We start from the raw sequence: 22249 nt of genomic DNA, 5'->3' as shown, positions 1-22249 counted from the left end.
GTTTTCTGACCCTGTGAACGCCTTCCTCCCTATACTACCTGTGACTAGATCTTGCTGCTAAAATTGTGGGGCATCTAGCTGTGTGCATGTTACCAGAAAAGATTGTAACATGACTATTACTAAATCAATCGGGTGCTTCCAACTTTATACAGCACTTTAACAGCCACCGTCTCATTTAAATTGAGCTGACATCCCCTGGGAAGCTCCCGGGACAGGGCTCAGATGCCCCCAGCTCACTGCTTTTGGCTCCAGGAGGCAGAGGATGGAGCAAAGAGGCTTTGGCTATTCTCCTTCCTCACCCTGAGGCACCAAGAGAGGTCAGGGGGCAGTCCTGGAAAGAAGGCAGACGGTCCCAACCCACATGCAGCCACTGGCTTGGGATGCCTGGGCAGGGAAGCCCCTGTGTCTGTTGTCACCCCTGGCTCATGAGTGGATGTGAGTGAAGCATGACAGCCGTCCTGCTGCTCCTTAGCCCTGTAAGATTGAAGCCTGGGGCAAGCCAGACAAGGTAAGCAGCGTGTACCAATGGTCCTCTTTGGCCCGAGCAGAGGCGTTCATTCAGGTCTCTTCACCCGAAAGCACCCTCCCCCGCAGGTGCAGCCAATTCGGGATTAGCTCTTGCACCTGCTTTAGAGGCTAAGGGGAAGGGAGGCTCATGGGACAACTCCCTCTTGGCCATTGTGGGTCTTTCTGCTGAGCAATGGGAATTATGGCATCATTGGGGCCAGAGCGACCCCCTTCCCAGTTCCCACTCCAGGGCCAGGAACCCCCACGGTTTTCCCCAGGCTAACTGTGAGCTCCTTCACTTCTCTGGAGAGGCTACAGAAGAGAAGACACCACAGAGGCCTGGTGTCTGGGGTCTCTCCTCTCCCATCAAAGTGCTTCTACCATATAAAAGCCTCCAGACTGCTCTTCAAGGGATATGGACCTGGGTGGTCACCTGGCCAGCTGGTAGGTCCTTATCATGAAGTGGGAGGCACCAGTGAGAACTGATTGTGCTGCAGCCCCAAAACAGGCTACAGGGCTCTATAACAGAAACTATAATTATCGCCAGAGTTCCTCAAGAAGATCCTCTATATATATGGAGACCACACTGGGAGGAACTCACACACAGTGAGGGCACACACACACAGTTATGGACAATAAATCTGGTGGCTTGACATCCCTTTTTGCTCTAGTGGCCAAAGCAAAAGCTCTAGGAAGCCACTAGGAAGCACTAGAATAAATTTTCAAGCCACGTCTAGCAAGTACATAGAATCAAATGCTGTGTATGTGTGTGCTGTTCTCACTGCTGGCTTTTAGCATTTTCCTTCTTATATATTTTTCCCTTTCCCATTCACTCTCAATAATTTACTTGTATATTTTGGTATTAAATGAGTTTCAAGCAGCCATCTCAAATCCTATGTCCAAATAGATAAAAATAAACTAAAAACTATATTTCAATCCAGGCTATCTTGACCACTTATTTTTCTGTAGGGTCTTTTGACAGAGCAAAAGAAGACAGGTACTCACCCTGCATGCATGAAGATGTATGTCAGGTAGCGCCAAGCCTGTGCTCGCAGCTGTGGGTGGTAAACCAGGGAGTTCTTCAAGTAACGTGGATGAGTTACCTGCAGTACAAACTGACCTAGCGACACCCCATTGTAGAGGAAAAAGGCAACCTGGACAGAACAGAGAGAGTCTGTTACTAGGTGCACAATTGCCCGGGAAACTTCCTGTTGTGCTGACTAGCACTGGGAGTCCCTACAGGAAGTTATCACCTTTCCTTCTCAGAGAAAGAGGGATACCCCACAGCCAGTGCCCAACTGAGTTTTTTTTTTTTTTTTTTTTGAGATGGCGTTTTGCTCTTGTCCAGGCTGGAGTGCAATGGCACAATCTCGGTTCACGGCAACCTCCACCTCCCGGGTTCAAGCGATTCTCCTGCCTCAGCCTCCTGAGTAGCTGGGATTACAGGCATGTGCCACCACGCCTGGCTAATTTTGTATTTTTTAGTAGAGACCGGGTTTCTCCATGTTGGTCAAGCTGGTCTTGAACTCCTGACCTCAGGTGATCTGCCCGCCTTGGCCTCCCAAAGTGCTAGGATTACAGGCGTGAGCCACCGCGCCTGGTCTCAGCTGAGCTTTCAACCACCCCTCACCCACTTCTGTTTGCTTATTTTGTGTCAAATGCCCGCAACATGGTCCCGGGGTCTCTTTGTCCACACTTCCTCCGTGCTAAACAGAAAGGATTTGGAGGATTTTGAACTTTAATTCCAGTAATAACTCACGCACCCACTTGGGAGATGACGAATTCCACATAGCTTGATTTCTTAAAAAACTATAGTGAAATAAACATAAAATTTACCATCTTAATCAGTTTTTTGCGTTTTTTTGAGACAGGGTCTTGCTCTGTCGCCCAGGCTGGAGTGCAATGATACAATCTTGGCTCACTGCAACCTCCGCATCCCGGGTTCAAGCGATTATCCTACCTCAGCCTCCCAAGTATCTGGGATTACAGGAGTGCACCACCACGCCCGGCTGATTTTTGAATTTTTAGTAGAGATGGGGTTTCACCATGTTGGCCAGGCCAGTTTAGAACTCCTAACCTCATGTGACCTGCCCACCTCGGCCTCCCAAAGTGCTGGGATTACAGGCATGAGCCACTGTGCCCGGCCTTAATCAGTTCAGTGGCATTAAATGACATTTATGTTGCTGTGCTACCATCACTACTCTCCATCCACAGAACTCTTCACTTGCAAAACTGAAACTCTGTACCCACTGAACAATGACACCCCACCCCCTCCTCCCTCTGTACCCACTGAACAATGATGCCCCACCCCCTCCTCCCTCCAGCCCCTGGCAACCACCATTCTACTTTCTGTCTCCATGAATTTGACTACTCTAGCTACCTCATATAAGTGGAATCATACAGTATTTGTCTTTTTGTGTCTGGCTTATTTCACTTGGTATAATATTTTCAAGGTTCATCCATGTTGTAGCATGTGTCAGAATCATCCCCCTTTTTTTTTGAGACAGGATCTCACTCTGTTGCCCTGGCTAGAGTGCAGTGGGGCAATCTCAGCTTGCAACTTCTACCTCCCGGCTGGTCTTGAACTCCTGGGCTCAAGCGATCTTCCTGCCTCCTCAAGTGCTGAGATTATAGGCGTGAGCCACTGCACCCAGCCTTCCCTTCCTTTTTTTTTTTTTTTTTTTTTTTTTGAGATGGAGTCTCACTCTGTTGCCCAGGCTGGAGTGCAGTGGCATGATCTCAGCTCACTGCAACCTCTGCTTCCCGGGTTCAAGCAATTCTCCTGCCTCAGCCTCCCAAGTAGCTGGGATTAGACATGTGCCACCATGCCCAGCTAATTTTTGTATTTTTAGTAGAGACAGCATTTCACCATGTTAACCAGGCTGGTCTCGAACTCCTGACCTCTGATCCACCTTCTTTGGCCTCCCAAAGTGCTGGTATTACCAGCGTGAGCCACCGCGCCCGCCCTCCACTATAAACACAGATCACATTTTGTTTCTCCATTCATCTACTGATGGACTCTTGGGTTGCTTCTACCTTTTGACTATTGTGAATAATGCTATTATGAATATGGGTGTATCAGTATCTCTTCCAGTCCCTTTCAATTCTTTTGGGATATATTCAGAAGTGGAATTGCTGGATCATATGGTAATTCTATGTTTAATTTTTTGAGGCATCGCCAGACTGTTTTCCATAGCAGCTGCACCATTTTACTTTCCCACCAACAGTGCACAAGGGCTCCAATTTCTCCACATTCTTACCAACATTCCACAGAAGTTGATTTTGCACACGTGACTGAAGCATACTTGTTTAATCTCTAAAAGGGTATTTATCTTAACTCTTTTTTTTCTGGGACTCCTTCTAAAATGTATCATTTACGTCCCTGTGTTCTTAATCAGGGCATATGCATAACTGTTTAAGAATATCTCAGGTATGGGCTGGGTGCAGTGGCTCACGCCTGTAATCCCAGCACTTTGGGAGGCCGAGGCGGGCAGATCACGAGGTCAGGAGTTTGAGATCAGACTGACCAATGTGGTGAAAACCCGTCTCTACTAAAAATATGAAAATTAGCCGGGCGTGGTGGCAGGCACCTGTAACCCCAGCTACTCAGGAGGCTGAGGCAGGAGAATTGCTTGAATCCAGGAGGCGGAGGTTGCAGTGAACCAAGATTGCGCCACGGCATTCCAGCCTGGGTGACAGAGGGAGACTCTGTCTAAAAAAAAAAAAAAAAAAAAAAAGGAATATCTCAGGTATTGATATCTGGGCTATAAGAGTGATTTTTTTCTCCAGCAACCCCAGGAAGATGACATTTTTTGTTTGTTTTTGTTTTGAAATAAGAGTCTTCTTCTGTCACCCAGGCTGGAGTGCAGTGGCACAGTCTCGGCTCACTGCAACCTCTGCCTCCTGAGTTCAAGCAAGTCTCATGTCTCAGCCTCCTGAGTAGCTGGGATTACAGGCACCCGCCACGACGCACGACTAATTTTTGTATTTTTAGTAGAGACAGGGTTTCACCATGTTGGCCAGGCTGGTCTTAAATTCCTAACCTCAAGTGATCCGCCCACCTTGGCCTTTGAAAGTGCTGGGATTACAGGTGTGAGTCACCACGTCCGGCCAAGCCCCCAAATTCTTGTATTTCTTTTCCTTTTTTTTTTTTTTTTTTTTGAGACAGGGTCTCACTGTGTCACTCCGGCTGGAGTGATGTGGCATGGACACAGCTCACTACAGCCTTGACCTCCTGGGCTGAAGCGATCCTCTTGCCTCAGCCTCCCATGTAGCTAGGACCACAGGCATGCACCACCATGCCTGGCGAATTTTTTGATTTTTTGTAGAGACAGAGTCTCACTTTTTTGTCCAGACTCGTCTTGAACTCCTGGGCTCAAGAGATCCTCCCACCCTGACCTCCCAAAGTGCTGGCATTACAGGTGTGAGCCACCGCACTCAGCCAATTCTTGTATTTCTTTAAGATTCAGGTCTGCCTTTAAACTTTTCTTTTGTCACTTCCTTCACTGCCAGGCTGTCGGCTACTGTTTCTTATTGCTTGCTGGTAGTGGACTCCTTTGTTGCTTCACACTATATCCCTCCTATTTTCTATTCATTATGAAATCCGAAAGCCAGGTTATCAGAACTGTATAGAAGACAAAAGCCTGGGGCATTATAGCCCAAGGGCTTTGAGATCGTTATTTCAGCTATTTGAGCATGTCCCAGTTTCTTCTAGATTGGTGGTTCGGGTTTACATAGCTGAGGTTCATCTGAACCAACCTGGACACAAAATCGCTCCTCTTGATCAACCAGGGCAAACTGAATTCTCTGGCCCTCAGTTTCTTTATCTGGAAATGGGTACCGATACCTAGACTTCCAGAGTGGCCATGAGGTTTAAAAGTGATAAACTATACACAAAGAGCCAGCCCCCCACCCGGCACACACTTAGAGAAGGAAGCTCTAATTAGTGTTGGGTTAAAATCTTCTGGGCTCAGCCTGGGAATGGCTTAGGCCCCTGGTAGCTGTATTCTCCTGGGCTCTCTGAGGAGCCGTTCTGTCCACCTAATACCATGAGGGTGGCCTGGCAGCAAATCCTGCTTCCAAGGCATCTCGTTATTATTGGGCTTCAAATAGAAGTTAATAAACAGACCAACACAGTAAGCGCTTGAAGAACGAGTCCAAGAATATCTCAGAAAAATCGCAACTTCAACATGTACTTGGATGAAGCCATAACAACAAACAGGGAAATGCTGGCCTGCAGACCAGATATTCTGACTTAGAAAAAAAGAAGGATGCCGCGAAGCTTAACGATCCTGCCGTTTGATTAGGCAGGAACTTTACAAGAACATATGCAGAGGCGGTAATTAGGCCCGTGGCTTTGGAAGAGAAACTGCGGAGATCCAAGCATCCATTCAGGAGCTGCAGCTGGGGTGGGCTGCACAGGTTTTTGAGTGGAGGCGCCAAAAGAATTGAGTTTTATCACACATGGGCACCAACACAGCAAGGGGTACCTTTGGATTCTGTTGCATAAGCAGTAGAATTTAGCATAACAATAGGCACAGAGGATTCCCTAAGGGGAGAATGTTCTTTAAAAATGTTAAGCCGATATTTACCTGTTCACACTCCCTCCCAGATGTGTTTGTGTGATGCTTTTGTGTTCAGAAAGCACCAGTAGCCATTCTCTCACTTTAAATTAAGGTGTCCTGGGAGAGGGAGGGCAGGTCTGGTTATTTCTGATTTTCAGGCGGGAAAATGGAGCAAATGACTGGTCCACATTACCCACCTAGGGAGGAACTAAATAAACTGGCTTTAATGAGTTAGCCTGGCTAGATCTCCCAAGTCAATGAACTTATGACATCGTTTTTGTTGCTGTTGTTTTGGGGTGGGTGGGGGGCAGTGGTCCTATGGGGATTTGGCTGCAGTAAGTATTGTTTGAAGTAATAATCTTTGGAATATCTCTTTGCAGTCCAGGGTTACAACACTGGTATGCACTGCAACAGAGTCTGATTTGCAATACAACTATTATTTGATCCTCAACCATTGCCCTTCAATGGAGAAGAAATGTCCCTCTTCCCCCATGATCTGTGTCATCCTCTTGGCTCCTCTCCCCATACCCGCCACTCCCTAAGGCAGAGCAACCCCCTCCCCACCCTTGTCCTTGCCTCCAGCAGCGTGACTGTGATCATGAACCAGGGTGGGGGGCAGCAGGTGTAGCTGTCATAGTACCACTTGCGGTCAATTTCCCGGGGCAGGGTCTCATAGGCCACATGGCGGATGAGTCGCTGCGAGAGGCTCAGCCCCTTCTCCTCCAGCAGGGCCTTGCTGCTTAGCCTGCGGTTGCCCTGCAGGATGGCTTGGCGGAAGCTGTTGGAACGCTTGTTGCTCATCTGTGCAGGAAATGGAGTGGGGAGAGGGTCAAAGCTGGGGCCCAGCGGAGCTCCCCACCCACTTCCCAGCCAGCATGTTCCTTGCACCAGGCCTGACCCCGCATTTCCCTTTCTCCTATAATAGTTAATAAGAAGCAACATTCACCAAGGTCTTGTTAGGTGTCAGGGGTTATTCTCAGCCCTTCACGTCTTTTGGCTCATTTGACGATCACCAGTCTTCCCGTTAGATAAGGACTATTAACATCCCCATTCTATTGGATTAGGAAACTGAGACACAGAGAGCTTTAGGAATCCATCAAGTTCACACTCAGTAAGGCTCCAGAGCCCGTATTTGTGTTCACTATACCTTCCTTCATCTACTCACTCATCATCCGTCCATCACAATTTACTGAGCAACTACTAAGTGTCAGGCTCATTACCAGGCACAGGGAGGGATACGGTGGTGCTCAAGACAGATTAGTAACCAGCAATCACAGTTCAGAGTGATGGTTGCTGTGGAAGCACACAAGAGGGAGCCCAATCCAGTCCCAGGGAGGTCAGAGGTCAAGGAAGGCTTCCTGGAGGAGGTGAAGTCTGAGTGAGAATCAAAGGATGAGCAGGAGGTAGCACCCTCAGACACACTAGCTTGGGAAGAGGCAGGCAGCCCTTGGTTAGATGGGTTTGCAGAGAGGCTCCCAGAGCCAAAACCCAAGCTGTACCTGGGGAAGGTCACCACTCCCGAGGGCCTTCACAGGACCTGGAATGCCCAGCAAGCCCAAGGACTGGCTGCAGAGCTCCACCTGGGGACCAGCTCTATCCTCAGCGGCCTGACGCTTCCCTGACACAAACTGGGTAGAGCTCTGGCAGCCTCACCCAGTGGTCAGCCTGACTCGGAGACCAGTGGCCTTGCTGACTCCTGGCCTCCCGAGGCCTCCATTACCTCCCACCTGCCTTCCACGGCCAACTTTAGACCCTTCTTACAGGGAGAAGTCCTAGAGATATGGCTCTCCCAACCCCACACCTCAGCTGTCCCTATGTTTGCTGGTGTGGGGATTATCAATGTATTCCTGGGACTCTAGGCCCAGCAGTAGACATCAGGCTAAACCCGAAGGCAGGAGCCCAGTGGGCTGGTGAGGTGAACCAGGCCAGACCACGGCACAGGGGTTGTAGGCCCTGTCAGAGGGCAGATGGCTGGGGAGGATCTAGGTTCAGACCAGGCCAGGTGGTGTGAACTTCCATCTATAGGGTCCCCCCACCTCACATTCCTGAGCTCTGCTGTCTCTCATAGTCAAAATCTAGCTTAAAACTCGTCCCTCCAGCAGGCCGTCCCAGATGAACCTTTTCCAACCATTCTCTATCCCCATTCTCTCCATGCCTACAAAGCCTGGATCTAGTTCTTCTCAATGGCCCAGGAGCTCTGTAAATGTAGGCCAGGGTTAGGCACCTCGTGCACATTGTGAGCCCAAGACAGGATCACGATGTCAGATTATTTTGTGGCCACTCTCACCTGTCTCTCTCCCAGTCCCTGAGGATGCACCTGCACAGGGGTGTGCACAGCACACACACACACACACACACACACACACACGGCCCAGAGGCCCTGAAGACCCGTGGTGGGAGCTGGCTCAGCAGGAATACACACTCACCATCCACCTGCGTCCCTCACATGCCTAGTGCTGTGCTGGGCACAGTCCGTGACCATGGTCCCAGGCCTCATGGAGTTTACAAGGGGAGACAGAAGTGTAAAAACAGCAAAAGAGGGTGCCATCATAGTTATTTGGCACCCTGTATTATTCCAACATTACAAATATGGGGACTGAAGCTTGGAGAGGGTGAGTAGTTTCCCCAGGTACTCAGTAAACCGCAGAGTCAGGATTCAAATACAGATCTGCCTGACTCCACAGTCCATGCTAGCCCATATGGAGCTGTTCTGCCAATCAGATAAAGGAGCCTCTTCTTCTGGATGGGTGCACCCATGCCAGGCCTTGGTGGGCAAAGTCCAGGCCAGATTTCAGTCTCCATCATCTCTCAGCTAGGCACCATTGTACAGTATACAACCTGCACACTCATACACAACTACCCGGGTTGCTCAGCTGTAATGCAGTGTGGCGGTCTGTACTACGAGAGAGGCCTGGGCAAGGCACTGTGGGAGCTCTGAAAAAGGCTGACTCACTCTGCCTGGATTGAGCAGGCAAAGGCTCACAAAGGATGCAGAGGAGTTTACCTGGTAGAAGAACATTAAGAGACATCAAAAACATTCAAATACTTTTTTTGATCCTTGCAACAACCCTAAAGAGAGGATCCTTTGGATCCATTTTACAAATGGGAAAAGGCAGGCTCAGAGGCTCTTTCCCAGTGTGTGGCAGAGGCAGAGCCAGACCAGGACCTGGGTTTGCTAGACTTCAGGTCCTCAGCTCTCTGCCCTACTCAGAGCTTCCCCTCTGGTGAGTCCCTTCTTTGTCTGCTCTCCAGGGCAGCCCTGCTCATATAGATCCAGTGCAGAATTTGAACAGAGAAATCCCAGAAATCCCAGCAGTAACAAGTAACTTGCTGTCCTGAGCTCACACAGAGGCTCCATTGACCCCTGGCTGGAGAGAAGCCACTCCTGGGCCCCACGTGCCCTAAGACCTAGCAGGGCATCTTGCAGCAAACACACAGGTGCTGGGGCTGTGGCTGTGGATGAGCCTGGGCAGGCTCAAACCTTTGGCCCGTTCTCTGGTGACACTGCTGGGTTCCAAGTCACAGGACTCACCCTCACTGCCTATCCTATGAATCCTCACTGTCCCCCTCCCTTGCTCAGCTCAGCTCTGTCCCTTCCCTCCACGAGGTCTGCTCCCTGGGTCCACTCTGAACAGCAGTCAATTCCTCCACTCCTAAAAACCCCACAACAGCTCCCTGCAATCACGCCAACCCTTGGATCAAGGCTGGACCTCAGCCAAGAGGCTGTTGAAACATCTCCCCTGCCTGGGCATCCACATCAGAGCGCTCATGTGGCACAATGACAGGCTCCAGTGGTGGCGGCTCCCCCATCACTGGTGCCTTTGAATTTAGGAGTCTGGGGCGCTTCACACAAGTCATTTCACTCTCGCTCCCTCCATGGGTGACATGAAGAGAGGTGACCAGCTCCACCTCACCAATAGGGAAACCCAGCAAAAACTTTGGGTCTTATTTTCAACCTGCTTGTTCACCCCGCTTTTCCACTGATGTCACCTGCATCCCATGGTGGGTGAAATACTGCCTGCTTAACCCCACTGAACCCCAGTCCACAGCAGCCCCTGAAATCGCGCAGCACTAACCCTCAGTGAGGGGAAGTCTCTGCTCCGAGATACAGGCCGCTGGGCAGGATCCATGGGCCTCTCTTCTCCAGCCTCTTTGGCAGCCCAGGGCATCTGCTGAACAGATCTGCTGAGCTCTGGCTCTACCACGTGCTGCACTGACCCTCTCGGCCCCCACTCCCCAGCCCCTTCTCCTACCACCAATACCCTACCTACTCACAGCCCTTCATTTTGGTGGAACTGACCCCACTCTCAGCTACAGGGGTGGGGCAATGATTGATTTAACTCAATCTACCCATCCTACTGACCCAATCTAGGCCAATGGGAGGGAGAAAATACCAGGCCTTGCGCAAGAGCTACACAAAGAAGGATCTCTCTCTCTCTCCTCTCTCTCCCCTCCCCTCCTCTTCTCTCTCTCCCTCCCTCCATCCCTCCCTCCCTCCCTCTCTCCCTCTCTCCCTCTCTCCCTCCCTCCCTCCCTCCCTTCTGCAAGGTGCAGCCTGAGGGTATGAGGGCTGGAACAGCTGCAGCCACTTTGCTGCCACAATAGGAGAGTCTGAAATTGCCAGGTGCTGCCTTGAGGACGGGCTGACACTGCGGAGGGCAGAGCCTAGAGACAAAGAGAAGATGAGTCCTTGGTGGCACCCTTTCACCTGCAGAAGCCTGGACTTTTTCAATGCTGCAGGCCAACAGATCCTTTGAATTGCCTAAATCCTTTAAATGTGTGGAAGCCACAACCCTCAAACAGGTCCCTCCCAGTACCGAGGGCCCCAGAGCACTCACTAGGCTGACAAAATCCTGGTAGCAGATCTGCCCATCCGCATGGCTGTCGGCAAGAGCCAGGAGTACCTCCCTTTTATGTGGGTCCAGCTTGGAGCTGTGGCTCTCCAGAAGACTCCGGAACTTGCCTGTGCTGATGTAGCCTGTGTTCCCAGGGTCAAACTGAGGGAAAAGCAGACAGCAGCAGGGTCAGCAGGGCACCACCTCCTCTTCACACTGATGTGGCTGCCCTGATCACCACTAGTCACTGGCTTTAGTCCCCAGCCCCTGGCAAACAGAGGCTCAGTCAGTGTCTGGGAGGTTTCCAAGGACCCCCCTGGGAAACAGCTAAGTAGGAATGACAATCACTTAAAGTCCTAGAGGACCTGCAGACCTTCAGGATCACCCAATCCAACCATCTCGTGTGGATAAGGAAACTGAGGCTCAGAGAGGTTAAACCGCCTCCTCTCACCATGGAGAGGGAAGTGCGAATGAAAAGGCAACGAGTGCAGGAAGATGAGAAACTTCTGGGGCCTGGGACGGGGGAGAGGACAGCAGGAGAAGGACGTTTCAGCTGCGACTGGCAAAGGGAAAGGGGACTGGGCCAGAGGGACTCCAGGGGGGGGCTGCCAGAGGGCCCTGGGGAGCAAGCAGCACTGCCTTGCAAGTCCTTCCGCCCCTGGCCGCCCTCCCATGGCCCCTCCCACACACCCAGGTGGGGAGGGATTGGTGTTTTACACCGTGCTCTTTCATCGTTTGCAGCTTTGCACCACGTGGGTCCCTCCGCCTGGGATTCCCTTTCTTCCTTCGTCTCCCTGGAAGACTCCGACTCACCCTTCCTGACTACTCAGATGTGCCCTTCTCTCTTGGAAGGCTCCCCTCAGGCATGGCCTGTTCTCACGGCACCCTCTGTTCTGTCCAGACCTCTGGGCCTCCAGCCCACACTGGTGTCTGTCTGCTTTTGCCTCCTCCTTGGACCGTGGCGCCTCGCAGGTCGGTTCACAACTTACCCCCGGTACTTAGCACAGAGCCTGGCATTATCAGCACTCAATCAAGATTTGTTGGATGAATAAATAGTGGGTGTTCAGATGAACAGACAGGCACTGATTTTCCATGAAAAGCCTCATCAGTTCAGTTAGAAAAGGCAGGATCGGGCCAGGCGTGGTGGCTCAAGCCTGTAATCCCAGCACTTTGGGAGGCCAAGGGGGGCGGATCACGAGGTCAGGAGATCGAGACCATCCTGGCTAACACGGTGAAACCCCATCTCTACTAAAAATACAAAAAAGTAGCCGGGCATGGTGGTGGGCGCCTGTAGTCCCAGCTACTCGGGAGGCTGAGGCAGGAGAATATGGCATGAAACCAGGAGGCGGAGCTTGCAGTGAGCCGAGATCACGCCACTGCACTCCAGCCTGGGCAACAGAGCGAGACTCCATCTCAAAAAAAAAAAAAAAAAAGAAGAAGAGGCAAGATCTTAATCACCTCTCCCAGAGAAGACCTTATCATTTCTATCCCTTTCCTCAAGGAGCCCACCCAATGCCCACCGCAACACTTTTAACACCAAGCATCTCCTGGACACCAGGAGCTTTCCTGTTCACAAGGCGCTTCCCTACATAAGACTCCACTGCATCCTGGAGATGCAGCTGTGAGTTTTTTAAAAGGCAAACAGACATTGAGGATGTATGTGTGTGCATGATGAGGGAGTCCGGAATACCAAACCCACATTTTCGCCTTTTCTAGATGGTCAATGAAGGCTATTTTAGGGAAGTGGATTCTGTGTGTAACATTTCTGAGAAAATCAAAGAGCAACAGTCAGGAGTCCCAGTCATGGGCTATTTCAATTCTCCACAGAAGGCCGGGCGCGGTGGCTCACGCCTGTAATCCCAGCACTTTGGGAGGCCGAGGCAGGTGGATCACGAGGTCAGGAGATCGAGATCGTCCTGGCTAACATGGTGAAACCCAGTCTCTAATAAAAATACAAAAAACTAGCCGGGCATGGTTGCAGGCACCTGTAGTCCCAGCTACTTGGAAGGCTGAGGCAGGAGAATGGCCTGAACCTGGGAGGTGGAGCTTGCAGTGAGCCGAGATTGTGCCACTGCACTCCAGCCTGGGCGACAGAGCGAGACTCCGTCTCAAAAAAGAAAAAAAAAAAATCTCCACAGAATTCAACAAGAAAGGACATTTCCAATGAGGTCTATTGTTCTTTGTTTTAGACAGGATCTCACTCTGTCACCCAGACTGGGGTGAAGTGGTGCCATCATAGCTCACTGAAGCCTCGACCTCCTGGGCTCAAGCAATCCTCCCACCTCAGCCTCTCAAGTAGCTGGGACCACAGTTGTGTGCCACCACAACCAGCTAATTTTTAAATTTTTTGTAGTGATGGGCTCTCACTACGTTGCCCAGGCTGGTCTCGAACTCCTGGGCTTAAGCGATCCTCCTGCCTCAGCTTCCCAAAGTACTGGGATTACAGGCATGAGCTACCATACCTGGCCCCGAGGCGTATTTTAAAATCTGTGTATCTCCCACCTTCAAGTCAAAATGCTAGGTTTCACGGATGACATCTGTTTGGTTCACAACATCAAGTATTTCAGGAAACTCACCTACTCGTTGCTCAGTAAAGATCTTGAAGAATAAAAACACCTAATATTTGCTGAGTGTTTTCATGGAGCCAAATACTGTTTAAGCACCTTATGCATATAATGTCTTTGACTCCTACACAACCTTATGTAGCAGATCCTATCCATGTCCCCACATTACAGATGAGGAAATAGAGGCACAGAAAAGTTAGCACGGAGGGGTGAAGTGATTTGCCCGGCAAGTGGCAGAGCCAGGATTCCACCTCCAGGCAGCCGAGCACTCCTCTAAGCCATGGCCAGGTGCCACTGACCTCCAGCTCCAGGGACTGCTCTGATGCCCAGGAACAAAATTTAAGGACCAAAGAGGTGAGTGCGGGCCCAGGAGAGGAAGGGGCTCCATGAGTCTCACAGCCCTACCATAGGCAGAGATTTTTAAATCAGGAAACAGCCCCGGACAGCAACAGCTCCGACCTCCTTCATTGCTCAGCTAAGGAAATGGACCCTGGAGAGGGAATGTGGCAACCACAGCCAGGGAGGGTCTGTTTCCTTGGTGCCTGGGACCCCTCCCATCTCTACAAACCACCTGTGCCAACCCCTACTCCATCACAGGGTCTCACTAGCCTGGCCCTCCTGTGCTGGGTGGGTAGATAGGGGGTGGGGTGCGGGCTGAGAAGGAGCAGGTGGAGTCCTGGGAAGTCCCCCAGTGGGGGCTGCAGGAGGGCCATTGGTCTGCAGCACAGCTTGTACAGTCTCTCCTGCCTCGGCCTGGGGGAGGGAGCCCAATGGCTTTGCGTGCCCTGGGAGCAAGCACCAATCCCCTCCTAGGGGCTGCCTCCCAGGCTGGGGAGGGCCGTGGGGTGGAGGTGCTGGGATCAGGCTCCAGACAAAGAGCCACCTGCTCTCCCCCTCAATCTCCCCCTCCAGTGCTCCCTGCTGTTGTCCTAGTGACATGGCTGCCCTGTGGCTCCTCAAGCCCCCACCCCCCACCAGGGCCTGCCTGCTCTGCCCCCAGCATAGTAACAGGCTCCAGACAGCAGAGAACAAGCTGGAATCAGGCCGAGCCTCGGTTCTCTGCCAAAACTCTACCTTTCATGGCAGGGCCAGACAGGCCAGACAATGGGGGGTCACTGCTACCCTAATAATGAGGCCTCGGGGATGCCCAGAGGATGGCTGGGGCAGGGGAGGGAGAGGCAGCAATGGGCCGGCTGCCTGGGCTCCATGAATGCACAGGACACCTTTCAACCCCCACCCCCACCCCCACCCCCAGGAAGATGAGAGCAAGGGCAGGTGCTGACATTGGGTATGGGGCGTGGGGGACAGAGAAAGGGAGGCAAAGGGAGAAAGAGACAGAGAGAGCCAGAGAGAGCGTGAGTGCACAGAAAGCAGGAGAGAGGTGCATCCTATTGCTCCAGAAGGAAGCTGGGAGCTTCTAACAGAGGCTGCACCCCTCACTCACGGGTAGCAAGGAACAAGGCAAACCTCATGCTTGTCTCTACCACTAACCAGGGTTTGTGTAATTTACAGTAAACTCCCGAGCCACAACTACCTCATCTACAAAGTGGGCTACCTTCCTCTCACGGGGCAGCAGCTCACCAGGGCCTGGGCTCAGAGGCCAGACCAGCTTCCCTTGCTGTGAAGCTGGGAGCATCCTACTGTGATGGAGGTGTGGCTGACCCTCTCTGGGCACATATCCTACCCTTCCTCCTCCTTCACAGCCTGCTTAAGGGGGATTGGGATCATTAGGCAGATCCAAACTGTGGTTTGGAGCTTTCGGGAAAACAAGCCCCATCAATGCAATTTCCTTGTTAATACCGTGCCGCTGGTCCTGAAGCTCCCCTCCCCCAGGCACTGTGCCCCGGATTCACCCACTTTGGTAGTGAGGTGCTCCTGATGGGGTCTGGGCTGGGTGGGATTGAGGCAGCCTGACTGGGACTGCTCTGGGGCTGGTCGGGGCAGCCGTTAGAATGTGGGCTGTGAATGGGCCGTAGGGGCCCAGCAGGGAGCCAGGAGCCTGGGAGCGTCCTGGAAGCTGCCTCCTGAATAGGGCTCAGCGCCTTGGAGGGAGGGGCGGCCAAGTCCACATTCAGCCTGAGCGGAGGACACATTCACACAGAGGAGCTGGCCTGCCCACCTGCCTCGGCCTTTAATCGCACCAGCACCCAGCATCCGACCCTAATCCTCTAGGTCACAGCTCGCCCCAGCCTGAGGCCTCCCACACGGTCTGCCTTCTCCTGTCCTCTATGCTGCACCCATTTCTGGGGCGCTCAGCCCATCTAGGTGGGGGAACTGACCCACCAGATTCTCTCTTTGTATTGCTGCCATCTGGGGCTCCTTCCCCAGTCTGGGGCAAGGGGAGGAAGAGAGTTCCAGAAAGAGGCTCCACTCGCAGCTATTGTGCCATCTTGGGTAGTTCATTCAACCACCCTGCCTCAGTTTCTCCATCAATCAAGCAGAAACTCTTCTCAGGGAGCTATAAGGGCCACCCACCCCGTGCACATAAGCATGCCATATGGAAATGCGGGGTAGAAAATGAGAAATCCACAACCTATGCAGCCCACAAGGGCAGCCAATCTTCTATTTGGAATCTTTGCACAGTCAAGGGGCTACGGGACATTCGGGATCACAGCACACAATTCCACATGGAGTGAGGAAGGGCTGGGGTCATTTGGGTCTGTGCTGTCGGAGGGGCCTGGCAACACTGGGGAGAGGGACAGCAGGTAGGGAATCAGAAATCACGGTGCAGGAGAGCAGGAGGGAAACTCAGTGGTTTTCAAACTACGCTGCAGAGTTCTAGGGGCTATGGGGCCTCCAAGGCCCAGAGGTGCTGGGGAGGGGACTGAAGAGCAGCCCCCAGCCCTCCTCAGGCAGGGCAGCTCCATTCGGAGCTAGTTTATGTGCTGGCCTTCTGCATACTATCCCGGTGAACAGCAACACGATAACGGCTGATATGTGTGGAAAGTTTGCTATGTATCAGGCACCCCTTGACTGAAACCTTAGGCCACCACACATCCTGGTTTTTCTGTGTTAGTCCTGGCATATACCTGTTGTCCAAGCATAATAATTATTATGTTCTTGTTTAAGAAACAACAGGATCTTGCTCTGTTGCCCAGGCTGGGGTGTAGTGATGTGATTGTAGCTCACCATAACCTTGAATTCTTGGGATCAAGCAATCTTCCTGTGTTTGCTTCCTGAGTAGCTGGGACCACAGGCATGTGCTACCATACCTGGCTAATTTTTAAATTTTTTTGTAGAGACAGGGTCTTGCTATGTTGCCCAGGCTGGTCTTGAACTCCTGGCCTCAAGCAATCCTCCCACTTTGGTCTCGTAAAGTGCTGGGATTATAGGCGTGAGCCACCATGCCCAGCCTTGAGTGTGATTTACAGTGGCTCCTTCACTCTCAAAGTGTCCTAACTTGGTCACTTTGAGAGTGGTCCCCCCTATTTAAATCTCACAGCAACCCTAAGAGGTACACACTATTGTGAGCTCCATTTTACAGGAGAGGAAACCGAGGCACCAAGAGCTGGGTTGCCCAAGTGTGAACGGCTGGTAATAGGTGCAGATGGATTCATATCCAGGCAGAGGGGTGAGAGCCTGCACTCTCTCCCATCACTAAAGTGCTGTGGCTAAAGAGAGTTTGAGAGACCCTCATCCAATCCTCTTACGTGTCCACCTAACACATATTCACTAAGGATCAACTGTGGCCCAGGCATCACACTCGTTTTATGGGGAAACAGGTGCATAGGGCAAAAGGAACAAAATAAACTAGTCCAGGTCAGAGAGTGAGTTCGCGGTCAAGACAGAAATAGTTCAGGATTCCTCCACTGTGCTGGCTGGTCCCATCTTGCCCTCCCTTGTTTTTCTCTGTCTTGTTCGGTTGAATGAAACATAGCCCCTGAGTTTATTTTTATTTTTTTGAGATGGAGTCTCACTCTATCGCCAGGCTGGAGTGCAGTGGTGCGATCTTGGCTCACTGCAATCTCCACCTCCCAGGTTCAAGCAATTTTCCTGCCTCAGCCTCCCAAGTAGCTGGGACTACAGCACCCACCACCACGCCCGGCTAATTTTTGGTATTTTTAGTAGAGACGGGGTTTCACCACGTTGGCCAGGCTAGTCTCAAACTCCTGACCTCAGGTGATCTGCCTGCCTCAGCCTCCCAAAGTGCTGGGATTACAGGTGTGAGCCACCACACCCAGCTGATTTTTAAGGGTTTCCCAATGTGTGTTCTGTGGAATACCAGGTACCTGATGGTACCTGAAATAAGGGTTCTGTGGTCCTACAAGTGGAAAAACCTCTTGGAGGGTCATAACGCACCATATCAAGGACTCTGCAAGGTCTTAGGCTGGAGAAACCTGTCTGATTTTGTTCAGCCCAGCATTCTTCAAACTTATTTGACCTTTGGTCGTAGTATTTTTTCACAGTAACACTTGATGGAACACTCTTTGGGAACAAGGCATGAGTCCACAGCAGTCACGTTTCCCTTTGGTGAACCTAGCCCCTTTGCCGCTGGTTCAAAACCAGAGCCTTTCACTTCCGCCCCATGAGTAGCATAGGCTCTCCGAGCAGCTGACACTTTGCTGGAGTCTTCCAGCAATGCTAGAAGTCTGTGGGCTCCAGGCCCAGCCTGAGGGTTGACTGGGGACACCAGGCCCCAGAAGAAGCTGAGGAGTCCGTGACTGGCCTAATGGGGCCGCTGAGCTGAGCTCTCAGGGAGCAAACCCCGCTGGAGCTGGGATTTGCCTGCTCAGCACCCAGGACAGCAGCACTGCTTCTCCCCTCCCAGCTGCAGGCCCATGAGCCAGGCCAAGGCTTCAGAATTTGCCCAGCAGCAGGGAAGCATGAGAGAAAGAAGCGCATACCTCTGTCTTCTTGTGTCTATTATGTATGTGTGATTTTCACCAGCTGCATTTTCAGGACAAATACATGTCTGGTCTCTGCCTCCAAGGCTTGAATTCTCTCTCCCAGGAGGACCCTCTCCCTGTCCATGATCTAGACAGGCCCCGGACCTCAGTGAGGGATATGAGTACTTTCAAGGACCTCAAAGGCAGTACCCAGGGCCAAGGAACCAGCTGCCACTGGGGTGAAGACCTCTTGGGTCAGGAAGGTGGAGACCTGGGATCTAGAGTGGGTTCCCACCTGGATCCCCATTGTCTTCTCCTGTGTACACACACCAAGGCAGAATGAGCCCTGAGAAATGAGCACAGGCACGTGTGCTAGGGCTGGAGTCCAGTGCTAGGGCTGGAGTACGGTGCTAGGGCTGCAGTACTGTGCCAGGGCTGGAGTAAGGTGCCAGGGGTGGAGTATGGTGCCAGGGCTGGAGTATGGTGCCAGGGCTGGAGTACGGTGCTAGGGCTGGAGTACGGTGCTAGGGCTGGAGTACGGTGCTAGGGCTGGAGTCCTGTGCTAGGGCTGGAGTCCGGTGCTAGGGCTGGAATACAGTGCAGGCAGCTGTCTGGTGAAGGTTACCATGGCTCAACTGCTGGCCCCATGCCTCATTACTCATCTTCTGAGCAGAGCAGAATTAACGAGGCTGCCCAGGGGTTTGTGGTTCAGCAGAGCTCTCCCCACCCAACGGCCAGAGCCCACCAGGGAACTCTGGCCCATTCATGGATATTTACAGCCCCGTAAATTAGGTCCAGGCTGCAGCTGCCAAGGTCAGCGGGGAGGTTAGGGGAGTAGGAGCTTTCTCTTCCATTTCTGCTTTCTTGCAAATGAGGATGCTAATTCACCCATAGAGAAAACCACCTCACACCCTTCCCCTGACCTTTTCCCCTGACTCTTTAAAATACTGACTTTCACAATTTTTTTTGGTTTTTTGTTCTCATGCCAACCCTAGAGTAAGTCTGGTTTGTCCCATAGAGAAAACCACCTCACACCCTTCCCCTGACCTTTTCCCCTGACTCTTTAAAATACTGACTTTCACAATTTTTTTTGTTTTTTTGTTCTCATGCCAACCCTAGAGTAAGTCTGGTTTGTCCCATAGAGAAAATCACCTCACACCCTTCCCCTGACCTTTTCCCTTGACTCTTTAAAATACTGACTTTCACAATTTTTTGTTTTTTTGTTCTCATGCCAACCCTAGAGTAAGTCTGGTTCGTGCCACTTAACAGATACAAAAATTGAGGTACTCAGAGACATGCCCCCTGCCTGAGGCACTCTGGAGGGGGTGGACCCGGGCAGTCTGGCCTGCTTCAAGCTGGGGCTGGGAGTGGGTTTTCAGAGACCTCAAGCCTCTGTGGGAAGGAGAGAGACCAGATGGAGGCATGAGGGGCCCTTGTGACCCCTACTCCCCTGGGATCTGGCCAGGCCCGGCCCCTGACAGCTGGAGAAGCCTCTACGATTCCGGGATTCCCAGTCGTATTATTTCTGCTCCCTCAGCTGCCACCATAGAGGGGTGGGGGAGGCAGCTCAGCCCTCTCATGGTGCTTCTCCCAAAAGCCCTAAGTGGCCTCCTGAGCATCCCCCTTGCCCAAAGTCAAACAGCTGAATCCTAGGATGGGGGCAGGCAGGCTGATTAGGGAGAGACAGGCATCCTGGCCTGAACTCAGGCTGAGCCCTTGACAATCGGCACGCTTCCAGAAAACCACCCAGCAACACCTGGGCAGTGAGGGGAAGAAATGACCTCACACCTTCCCTGGAACGCATGCAGCTGGGGATGGGTGGGGTGGGCAGCATGGGTTGGGGGACTGCCTCCTCCACTGGGCCTATTCCTTCCTGCCTCTGGGGGACTACTGCAGCCCTTTCTCCTCCTTCCGACCTCCTCACAAGGCCTCCCAGGCACACAGACGGCTCCCTTCCCATTCCAGAACGGCCCCTGCCTTTGGCAGGCCACTGAGGGGGCTGCCGGGGGCTGTGACTCAGAGGCCCTTGGGTACCCAGGAGGAGCAGATGTAACATCCATGCTGACTCATCCGGCCCAGCCTGACGCGCCGCCTGGGGACTGAAGCCGAGTCATGGCCATGAAGCCCAGGAGTCTCAAGGGAGCTGCAGGCAGGGAGTGGGGAATGAATGTCAGCAGGGAGGGATGTGACATCGCCCCATCCCTCCCCTTCAGCCTAAACCACTGGCCGCTGCTGCTTCTCCTGGCAGCCACCAAAGGGTCTCTCTGGTCCCCCAGAGGAGAAAGAGCCAACAGATCCATGGAGAAGGAGGGGAGCAAGATGCAGAGGGGGTGCATGGCAGGCAGGATAAAGGGCTGGAAGGATAAAGGGTGCTCAGCTGCTCCTGCAACTCCTGGCCCATTTCAGGAGCCACCTAGAAGGCTTGTGGGGACACACACACATGCATGCGTGCACGCACACACATATGCACACTCACACACACACATGTGCACGCATACACATGCACACTCACGCACACACGCACACTCACGCACACACAAACACACGTGCATGCATACACACACATGCACACACATGCACACTCACGCACACACAAACACACGTGCACGCATACATACACATGCGACTGCCACAGAAGGTCCTCACTGCTGTCTTTGGGCAAACGCTGCCCCCTCAAACCTCACTTTCCTTTTTTATTTTAAATAGAGAAGGTGCTTTGCTATGTTGACCAGGCTGGTCTTGAACTCCTGGCCTCAAGCAAACCATCCTCCTATCTCAACCTCCCAAAGTGGTGGGATTACAGGTGTGAGCTACTGCACCTAGCTAGTTTCCTCTTTTGAGGTGCAGCACCACACACCTCACAGGGCTGCTGAGAGATCAAAATGAGACAACAAATTTATATGCACGCAGTTAGACATTCAATGTTTGCTCCCTCAAAGAATATTTGCTGACTCAAATATACTGATTTCAACCTGTACCTTGCTTCACAAAAGCCTGGGGAATAGTGATGGGGGCTACCTCTAGTTGTTCACAGCTTAAGACACACATGGACTCATTTCTCTAGTGCAAGACAATGGCCCCAATGTCACGATAGACCACTAAATAAAGCTCCAGCAGGAACTGCCAGATCAGAACACCAGACAGAGGAGTGCTAGCCCTGTCTACCGGATGGCCAGACGCCTCGTCTCACCCTTCACCCTCTGCCATGCACAACACTCCCCACGCAGCCTTTGTCCAAAACCTTCTCTCCTTTCTCTGGAAAGTTCAGGGGAAATGTGATTTTTCAGCTTCTCCCCTAAAGCAGGCAGCCTGATACGGTGGAAGGAACCCCAACTGGGGCTCTGAACACTTTGATTCAAGATCGAGGTCTGGCCAGGCATGGTGGCTCACACCTGCAATCCCAGCACTTTGGGAGGCTGAGGCAGGCAGATCGCTTGAGGCCAGGAGTTCAAGACCAGCCTGGCTAACATGGTGAAACCCCATCTCTACTAAAAATACAAAAATTAGCCAGATGTGATTGCACACGCCTGTAATCCCAGCTACTTGGGAGCCTGAGGCAGGAGAATGACTTGAACCTGGAAGACAGAGGTTGCAGTGAGCTGAGATCGTACCACTGCATTCCAGCCTGGACAACAGGGTGAGACTCTGTCTCAAAAACAAAACAAAACAAACCAAAAAACCAAAAAACCTACTCTATTATATGTCTTTTTTTTTTTTTTTTTTTACTTCTTTAAATTCCTGTAACACACAACAGTATTTATGAGGTGCTCACTACATACTGTGCCAAGCTCACTACATACTATACACACGGCATCCCGTCTTCACAACAACGTGGGGGGGAAGGTACTACGCTGGCACTTTACGGATGAGAAAACTGAGGCGTGAAGAGGTCACTTGGCTTGCCCATTGCCACACACCTAGTAGGAGCAGAACTGAGACTTGACCTAGATATG

At 51.9% G+C, this 22249-nt stretch overlaps 1 protein-coding gene across 5 annotated transcripts in view; it reads right to left on the bottom strand.

Moving 5' to 3' along the window:
- Positions 1-22249, bottom strand: part of RHBDL3 (rhomboid like 3) — a 58921-nt gene that overhangs the window by 29037 nt on the left and 7635 nt on the right. For 4 of the 5 annotated variants that reach the window (XM_054459968.2, XM_063656161.1, XM_063656162.1 and 1 more), the window contains 3 exons: positions 10910-11068; positions 6648-6872; positions 1513-1661 (listed from right to left, as the gene is read on the bottom strand). In XM_054459968.2, the coding sequence (XP_054315943.1) occupies positions 1513-1661; positions 6648-6872; positions 10910-11068 (533 nt within the window). The remainder of the gene's footprint in view (positions 1-1512; positions 1662-6647; positions 6873-10909; positions 11069-22249) is intronic. The other variant, XM_063656163.1, reaches the window with a different exon arrangement.

The sequence above is a fragment of the Pongo pygmaeus genome, chromosome 19 (genome assembly GCF_028885625.2).
Source record: "Pongo pygmaeus isolate AG05252 chromosome 19, NHGRI_mPonPyg2-v2.0_pri, whole genome shotgun sequence".
Taxonomy (NCBI): domain Eukaryota; kingdom Metazoa; phylum Chordata; class Mammalia; order Primates; family Hominidae; genus Pongo; species Pongo pygmaeus.
Note: the sequence above shows the minus strand (reverse complement) of the source record. Positions and strands in the feature narration are given on the sequence as shown.